The sequence below is a fragment of the Trichechus manatus genome, unplaced genomic scaffold (assembly GCF_000243295.1).
Source record: "Trichechus manatus latirostris isolate Lorelei unplaced genomic scaffold, TriManLat1.0 scaffold00002, whole genome shotgun sequence".
Classification (NCBI taxonomy): domain Eukaryota; kingdom Metazoa; phylum Chordata; class Mammalia; order Sirenia; family Trichechidae; genus Trichechus; species Trichechus manatus.
Genome location: NW_004443938.1, coordinates 12156442 through 12166017, shown reverse-complemented (window position 1 = coordinate 12166017; position 9576 = coordinate 12156442). Strand labels below are relative to the sequence as shown.

Below are 9576 nucleotides of genomic sequence, written 5' to 3'. Positions count from 1 at the left end.
GGCCCAAGGGAAGTTGCTTTAGTTTGTGCCATCCTGTTACCCTGTGTATCTTGATTTGACATGTTTTTAGATAGACTGGTAACTGTGATACCAAACTAGGAAACCCAGAAGAATTTTCTGCTACTGAAACCTGTCTTTTTACAAAGACTGTCAATATTTGTAAAACAAAACGGAACACTAAACTCTTGAGCCGAAAGGAAAGCTGGACTACGTATTCTAACACGGAGCTCTGTGGAGGGAGCGCGGGCCACCTGGTAACAGAACCCTCACTGTGATCAGGCAAAAGCGAATAAATGTCTATTTATGGCAAACTTCTGTTTGGGGAATGGCTTCATTCTGAGACTGCCTGTCTGGTAAAAATAAATTCTTAATATTCTGTCCTTACGGCTCTAGCTTGCTTTGTTTGCTGTTTGTGTGAGGAGTTAATCTGGCCATTCAACATGAGTGCTTTAGTAAGAGGGCTCTAGAGAAAAGAGCTGGGCCTTTTTCACTTCGGCAGTAGACGCCGACGTGTGTACTGATGGAACACGTTTGGCGTGGCCCACGGAAGGGCACTGAAAATGAGGTCAGGAGCCCGAGGTTGGCCCACCTCCCCAGTCAGTTGGCTGTGTGACTTTAAATTAGGCAGATGATAACTTCCAAGCACATTTTCTTATTTTAAATAACTGCATAACTTGTGGACACGAGATGAAGGATTGTGAAGGCATTTGTAAACTTTAAAGTACTGCAGCGTTTTTTTCATGATTGCTGCTGAAAAGGAAAAGAACACAGGGTTAGAAGCTGTCGTGTCGCAGACTGGGGCCAAGTCTGTGTAAGTTACACTGCTCTGGCTAAAGCCTCCCAGCCGCCAGCTCCGCAAGGAGGTGACGGAGGCAGGGGTGACAGGCCCATGCTCAGGACTCCAGCCGGGCCCCGGGGCTGAAGTGAGAAACCATCTCATGGAGGAGACCAAGGCGGAAATGCCTCTGCCAATAACAACATGAAGACTTCATTAGTGATCCTGTTTGATCAATGAAACCACAAACTTCAAATTGGAATAATTTATTATTCTAACAAAAGTACAAAGTACGGAAAATTAGTGTATTTAAATCATTTCAAAGAGTAGAGAAAGTTTCACACTAGCAGATTTCAGTTCTAGCACCTTTGAAAAGAAATATTCAGAGTTAAGACACGTGGCCACACGGCTTCGGACTGCCCCAGGAATTATCCAGCCGACTTCAGTGTACAATTCATGGAGCAGCGCAATCGTTTTGGTTTTTTTCCTCTACATTTTGAGAGTGCCACAAAAAAAAAAACAAAAACACTTAAACAAGAAAGGTGTTCACTGAATTCCTGGCTGGTGGTAGAAGATGGAGCAGAGATACTGAAACAAGGCGAACGGCCGAGGGCGGGAAGGCGTCAGATGGACAGGCCGAAGGCACTGACGATGCAGTACATGGTCTTGTTCTCCCACCGCACCGTGCAGCTCCCTGTGGAGAGACAGTCAGCACTGACAACTGGGAAAAGGGGAGACTGGACATTCCGGATTCCCATACGAAGATCACAACACTCAAGCACCTGCCTTTTTATGGTACACAAATAAAGAAGGTTGGCAAGTCTTATTTATAAACAATTTTAAAGGCAACTCTGATGAACTTGCATTCAATGACATGGAACATTCAAGCACACACAGTGAACCCTGTGAGAGCCGGGACTTGATGCGACTGCCTGGTTTTTCCAGGTCTCACAAGTTTTCCGCCTTTGACGGGGTACAGTCTTACCACTTTTCTACCGCTCGTTCTAGTGGGAAATATTTTAGTTTTCCTTCTCTGACAGGTTTGTGCCTTACACAAGTTCCAGCTTTTGCAGGTTTTACTCTATCTCATCAAACTGCTTTTATGAGGTAAGTTTCAGCATGGTCCAAGAAGGCTGACACGGAAGTCTTACCGTCAGTGGAGCTGTCCCAGAAGCAAGAGCTTGCCGTGTGCAGCCCAGCTCCGTTCTTCTGCATAATGACACAGGTCACTGAAATCACAACAGACTCCTATCAGAGCGCTCGCCCCACTCAGCGACATAAATGTCCCTTTGCCCACTTGAAGCACGTGTGCATAGATTGCACGGCTGATGTGCATGATGAAAATGACGGGAAGGCTGCCTCATCCCACTGTGCTCACTATGACACAGCTCCCTTTCCTGGTCTGGAATCCCATGCTGTCCTGCTTTGCATGTGCTCTGCAGTGGTGCCAGCCACTCAGCAGGGTGAGTGGATGGAAACCTAACAACTGACTACTTGTCTTAGGAAGGTTCTCTGAGGTAGACACCGCATTGCCATACCCCACTCCTCCTCCACTGCCATCGAGTCAATTCCGACTCATGGCAACCCTGTAGGACAGTAGAATTGCCCCATAGGGTTTCCAAGGCTGTCATCTTTATGCAAGCTGACTGGCACATCTTTCTCCCACGGAGTCACTGGTGGGTTGGAGCTGCCGACCTTTCAGTTAGCAGACAAGCACTTAACCACTGTACCACCAGGGCTCCTAAACTGCCACATTAGCTCTCCTCTTTTCTGGCTCGGACAAGCCTCCAGTCAGTATGTAAAGAACCACTAGCAAAGTCTGTGAGAAACAGAAGTCCATTACCAATGTATTTAAACGGCTTTCCCAGCTTGGTGAGCTGACTCAGGGTTTGCTCGACGACGTTTGTGGTCCACTGATTCACCTTGCTGTGCTGGTAGGCGTTACCGCCGATTGCACTTTCTATAGCCTAGAAAATAGCACAGAGGGGTCGCAGTTGGCAGCCTACCCAAACACCTCCTGGTTAGCAACTGAAATCTATCATCCTAAGAACTGGCGAAATTAAATAAAACGTAAGCAGGTTTTTGATCATGAAGACACCTTTGCAAATGTATCTATTGTTTTAAGTGTTAAAAAAATCCATAATTAAAATCTGTCAAATTTTTTAAACATTTTGACTTAATAACTGGGTTTAATGTTCACTGCTGCTATTACTATCTAGCAATAAACAACACTTTTTTTTCCTGCTGAGGCTAGAAAAGATTGTTACTTTGCCTGTTCTTTTCTTTGCTATTAGATATATGCATTATTGGTTATTTGTGCAACTGTCGATGTACAAACCTATCCAAATAATCATATATTCAAAAAATACTTCTCTACCCAGCATTTTCTGGGAATGACGTTACCATGTGAGGGCATTTACCAGATAACTAAAGAACAACTGGACTTGTTTTAAGTTTGTGATGCTGTGAACTGCTTCTCACAGCTTCCTTCTCTAACCTTTCTAATGTGCTGCCCTGGAAACCAGAAAACCAAGCTTTTATGACAATTATGACCTAAAATAAAAACATTCTGTGAGGGCCAAATTCTATCCTCAGAAATGCAGAGAAAGGCAGCAGTCCTGGTTCTGTGCTGTGTGAGGTAGTGATGGATGGGGGTCTCAGATGGATCTTGGACCTGTCTGATGTGGGGACTCATACCCGGTGACCTTGCTCTTGAGGGACAAACATTAGCTCCAGCCGCACCGTGACTGTCCCTGCAGACCCTCCTAGTAATCCTGGAACTTCCAGTGGTCACATTAAATGCACTGTAGAAGCCTTAGCAGCAAGGATGGTAAGATTTCTTCTCACATACTTTGGACATATTATCAGAAGGGACCAATCCCTGGAGAAGGGCATCATGCTGGGTAAAGCAGAGGGTCAGTGAAAAAGAGGAAGACCCTCAACGAGATGGACTGACACAGTGGCTGCAGCAATGGGCTCAAACACGGCAACGACGGTGCGGATGGCGCAGGAGTCGGCTGTGTTCCCTGCTGTTGTGCACGGGGGGGCTGTGTCGGAACCGACTGGACGGCACCTAAAACCAACCACCACCTGGAAATAACCGAATTCCGTTCTTCTCCCAGCCCTCGTACTTCAGCCCCCTCAGTCAGCCTGAGAGAGAATTTGGTTAGGATCGGGCTGACCTGCTGGCTTCTACTTCCACTGTGTACAGGGGCTGAGGCAAGAATTGGCATTAGAAAGGACTTTTTCAACAGTAGATGAGAAGTGTCTGGTGGAAATGGGGGTGGCAGGAGCAGGAGGAGGTATAAATCATGTTTTTGCTGACAGTCTCTGAGTGCAGGAGAAATGTCTGTCCCATTCCTGCCCACCTCACTTTAGCCCCCTCCCCCAATTCTCAAAACTCCTGGCTCTCCCTCATCCTCAGCCAGGCCCCGCTACCTCCTCAGCCCAGCGCATAGAATGGGGCCCAGCAGAGGGGCCCCTGGTTTAAGGGACCACGTTCCTGCTAGGTCTGGCTGTCATCAGAGAAGAGAGTAGATGCTTATACAAAAGTTTAAAAGTGGTGAGACATCGGACCTTCCCACATTCATCCACAGCTTTTATTCTTGATAGCGAAACCTCGAAGGCTGGCAGCCCTCCTCCAATTCTAGACCATCACAGACTGACTACTGCCCAATACTTAAAGCGGTCTGAGTACAGAACTAACCTATTACAGGGACAAAAAAAGCCCTGTGAGGCCAGTGGTAGAGGTTAAAGGAACTCTGCAATGCTACTTCACACTTTCAGGTGGATTTACAATGTGTACTTTCAATTGTACCTGTAGCCAGGTAACCAAGTCAAACCAAAGCAGAAAACAAGGAGGCCTTGCTAGACTTTATAACCCAGAGACCCTACTTCTCACAAAAAAAAAAAAAAAAAAACCAAACCTGCTGCCATCAAGTCGATTCTGACTCACAGCAACCATACAGGGCAGAGCAGAGCTGCGCCACAGGGTTTCCAAGGTTGTAACCCACCTCCTTCTCACCGTTCTAGCTTAATTCACCCATCTTCCTGCTCCATTGTGTGCCACATGAAACACCAGTTAGAAAAACAATGAAAGCTAACTGGTACAAACCCTGCAAAGCAACCAGCTGAGCCTGATGTGGAATGATGTATACAGTAAAACAAAATCATTTTGCTTTCAGACACTATTCACAAAAACAGGTTGTGATTCCTTATCACTCTAGCATTGGAGTCAATATTTTGCATTAATAATCATTTGCACTGGAGTCAATTCTGAACTACCAAGGAGCCTCAGATTGTACTGTTAAACTCAGATCATCTAATGACTTTCAGTGATGGCATCAATGTCTGTGCTCAGTCTGGAAGGGAAGCTGGCCAGGAAAACCATTCTGGCTTCCTTCTTGCCCCTGGCTCCCCAAGCTCTCTGCACTCCAGCCATCCTCAAATACACCACGTGTACTCCTACCACAGGGCCTTTGCGCATGCTATCCACTGGCTGGACTGTCTGTCCTCCTCTTTGTACTGAGTTAACCCTACTCCTACTCCTTGTGTGGATTTCACCTCTGACCAGTCCCTGAACTCACTAGGTGGGTCAAATCCCCCATAATGTTCTCACAGCACCAGGTGCTGTGGCCCTTAGCACACGGGAAATGCAGTGGCACATGTTCCAGTGTGATTTTTGATGTCTGCCTCTGTGCCCCTACTGTAAGCTCCTCAAGGGCCGGGACCTCGTCTGCTTGCCCACCAGTCAGTCCAGTGCTGGCTCCCTCAATAGAGGTATTTTGAATGAAAGACTGAATAACAAATGTCCCCTTTGGTCTCCCACCCTCCTCATCTAAAGAAGGTAGCTGTGACCAATAATAGTAACGTGGGGAGTTTAGGACATAAGAAAAAGAACCAAAGAAGCTCCAAGTGGGATCATCAGCTCCTGAATAACTGTAAATTGTTTTTTTATACTCACTCTTTATTAAACACTAGACACACTTATTTCTATATCAGGGGTCTTCACACTACCAGGTTATAAAAGCAAGCCTTAGTAACATTCAGTAATAATGCCACATATATAAAACTTCCCGTCTAGTTTAAAATATATAATTTACATAATATGGGAGTAATTTGTATCTAGATACTCAGTGAAATAAATAACTGTTATTTGAAATGCCAAAACACACAGGCTCAGTTGAAACAATTCCAAGACAGTATTTAAAACGTATTATTTTCACTCATAGAAGCCATTAATCAAACATAGCATGTAAGCATTTCTCCTCTTACCTCTTTGACAATGTTGCTCACTTCATCAACAACAAACGCAGTCTGTAAACAAAAAAATTATGTTAAATTTTATGCGTTTAAAAGAGCTGTTCCCTGACATTGATTAATGCAAATTTGGGCAGCAAACGTAATTTAGAAATGAAGACTTTAGACATCACCTAACCAGACTGTTCCTTTTACGGATGAACACGTCACAGGGAGACCCAGAAGCACTAGATGCTCTCTGAACGTAAGAGCTGTGAGTGGGGGCCGAGGGATAGACTACATGGCAAAACTATAGGGGTTTTGCGTGTTTGTATTTTAATCATGCCACAATCCAAAAGACTGACTTCACTTTGAAGTAGAATACAATCTCCATCCATTTCACCCGGCTGTTGAGATGACTTTGTATAAGTGAGTGGAAGCAGGTGAAGCAAGTCATTGTAAAGATGTAATCCACTCTTCCCTGATGGAAACTGAGTAGGACGCCCAAAACTTGAGTTTTTGTTACTGCTGCAAAAGACCTCTTTAAAGTGTTAAAAAGCAAAGATGTCACCTTGAGGACTCAGGTGTGCCTGAACCAAGCCATGGTATTTTCAATCGCCTCATATTCATGTGAAAGCTAGTCAATGAATAAGGAAGACCAGAGAAGAATCAATGCCTTTGAATTATAGTGTTGGTGAAGAATACTGAATATACCATGGACTGCCAGAAGAATGAATAAATCTGTCTTGGAAGTACAGCCAGAATGCTCCTTAGAAGCGAGGACGGTGAGACTTTGTCTCACGTACTTTGGACATGTTGTCAGGAGGGACCAGTCCTTGGAGAAGGACATCATGCTTGGGGAAGCAGAGGGTCAGCAAAACAGAGGAAGACCCTCAACGAGATGGAGTGACACAGTGGCCACAATGATGGGCTCAAGCACAGCAACAACTGTGAGGATGGTGCAGGACCGGGTAGCGTTTCGTCCTGTTGTACGTAGGGTTGCTATGAGTCAGAACCAACTTGAAGGCACCTAACAATAACAAATATTTTTTGTTACAAAATAATGTATTATAAATTTAAGCTACTTGAGGTATAAGAAGGAACTCTACAAATTTCAGAGATAATTTTCTTTATTTAGAAAGGATTAAGTACACAGGCAGAAGCTGGAGTGCCTGGGTTAGAAATCTGACTTAGCCACTTATTAACTGAATGACCTTGGATAAGTTACTAGACCACTTGTGTGTGTATATCCTTATTTGTAAAATGGGGGCAATAATAGCTCCTATTATTAGCAGGCTGGAGCCCTGGTGGCGCAATGGTTAAGAGCTATGACTGCTAACCAAAAGGTTAGTAGTTCGAATCCACCAGCTGCTCCTTGGAAACCCTATGGGACAGCTCTGCCCTGTCCACTGGGGCCGCTATGAGTCAGAATCGACTCAATGGCAACGGGTTTGGTTTGGTTTGCTTTGGTTTGGTTTATTAGCAGGCTAGGGTCAGCAAAAAAGAAGACCGTCGACGAGATGGATTGACACAGTAATAATATTAGTGGTAAAATTGACAATGGCGACACTACTTCCTGATCATTATTTTTCTGCCTCGGTGCCGTCCTACAGCCCCGTGCAGCGCACGCAGGTCTTGGTCAGCGTGTCAGAATGAGCTGCGAGGTAGCTGCCAGTGGTATGCTATGCCCAGAGTTCATAAATGGTGTTCTTTTTCCTCTTCTTTTTTACATACAGTAAATCTGAACCGGTGCAAGGTCATTCTGAAAATAACATCACTCTCTGTCACTTGCCTGCCAAGATGCTTCTTTACATGCGAAAAGCAGTTGGAGGTTGTGGCCGAGTCCCAGGGAATGGCACTCTGAACGTGCCATGGGACAGTGCGGCACCCAGGGCACTCGGCCGATGTGTATCTGGGAGAATAAAGGCACTGAGTTTTCCTCCCTGCCAGGCGATGCACCACCATGGGCACTGACCTCCCAGAAGTTACCCGAGTAGAAAGCCTCTTTGGGGTTCTGTGCTAATGCCCCTTCTCACAGGGATCAGGGCTGACGTCTGGAGTCAGCTCCTCTGCAGGATCACAGCTGGTCATACTTGGGACTCAAGCCAACACACCACATCAATGAAATGCTATGGTGTCTGGCTCCTTACAAGTGTCTATGGGGATCCTAAACCAAAAAGGAAAGTCCCTGTATAGCTTTCCTTATGGGTGGCACAAACAGTTAAGAGCTCGACTACAAGATGAAAGGTTGGCGGTTCTAACCCACCCAGAGGTGCCTTGGAAGAAAGTCCAGGTGATCTGCTTCCCAAAGGTCACAGCCTTGAAAACCCTATGGGGCAGTTCTACTCTGCACACATGGGGTCGCCATGAGTCACAGTTGACTTGACAGCAATTAACAACAAAGTATGAAAAAGGTTGAAGGACATTTTAATGATCAATCAGCGGGAAGCTGCAACAGTGGGCTCAAACGTAACAAGGGCTGTGAGGATGGCGCCGGACCCGGCAGTTGCCTTTTGTTGCTCACAGGGTTGCTGTGAGTCAGAACCAACTCGACGGTACCTAACAACAACAACAGTGGGAAGTCCAGAAGTTGTATAGAACCCAGCAGTTTCAACTTCTACCGGAAAGATGAAGTTGGGAGTAGAGTTACAAAGGCCCAGGTACCTCCATGAAGTTTGAAGGTATGTAGAAAAGGCTTAGTTTAGAAGCTGGTAGGAGGACTGGCATGCACGTTTAGGAAATATTCACGGCACACCTACTACAAAGTAGTGTGAGACAGACCACTCTGTTCAGCCCTTCACTCTGCAGATATGCACCTGAGATCGGGAATAATGAAGTCACTGAGCCATCTCACTGGGGAGGGCGCCTGCATTAGAAGGCAGACTGCTGTATTAAGGGCATTCTCTGACACTGTCATCTCTTTTTTAAAAGCTTTACTCAACATTCCTGTAACACAAATCACCTTTCAATATTAGTTAATAGTTTACTGGAAAAAGATTTTCCTTTGCTAGCTACTTCTGTAATATGTCTCCTCATAATTATTCACTTGGTCGGTATCAGCATTCAAACATTTATCATGGCCCTGCAGTAAAAAACATCTGTGCTAGTTAGGGAATCAGATCAAAGCTGAAACTCTGGACCAGTCCTTAGGCCTTACAATTTTTGTTTCCCTCCAAACATTCCTTCTTACACTAAATGTCAAAAATGGTAAGACAATAAACCTTACCAAATTTATCTATAGCTTTTATTTTTGACAGGCTGCCTAATGCACAGGACTCTATCGGAATTTCAGCAAGAAAAATTATCTAACAAGAAAATGAGCAACCCTTCCCCTAGATCCATTAGCTAGAGTCTGCGAATGCCTGCGAGTCTGAGGGAAAGCTACGATGAATGTCTTCCGCTTGGCAAGTAACTGTGCTTCGCCCTGGTTCTTCACCGAGGCAGTAAGAGACTACTTTCCCTCTAAGAGTGAGCCACTGTACCGACATTTCAAACTCAATCTGAAATGAATGAGCCGCCCGGCCGCGGGGGGAGTGAGCGGCCGCGAGGAGCAAGGTGCTCAG

At 45.4% G+C, this 9576-nt stretch overlaps 1 protein-coding gene across 3 annotated transcripts in view; it reads right to left on the bottom strand.

Moving 5' to 3' along the window:
• Positions 1 to 1025: 1025 nt before the first annotated feature.
• Positions 1026 to 9576, bottom strand: part of DYNLT1 (dynein light chain Tctex-type 1) — a 9192-nt gene continuing 641 nt past the window's right edge. The window contains exons 1-5 of one of the 3 annotated variants that reach the window (XM_023728708.1): positions 6379 to 6640; positions 6050 to 6091; positions 2619 to 2742; positions 1927 to 2004; positions 1026 to 1469 (exon numbers count right to left, since the gene is read on the bottom strand). In XM_023728708.1, the coding sequence (XP_023584476.1) occupies positions 1399 to 1469; positions 1927 to 2004; positions 2619 to 2742; positions 6050 to 6091; positions 6379 to 6411 (348 nt within the window). In that variant the 5' untranslated portion in view covers positions 6412 to 6640 and the 3' untranslated portion in view covers positions 1026 to 1398. The other 2 variants (XM_004368805.2, XM_023728722.1) reach the window with 2 other exon arrangements.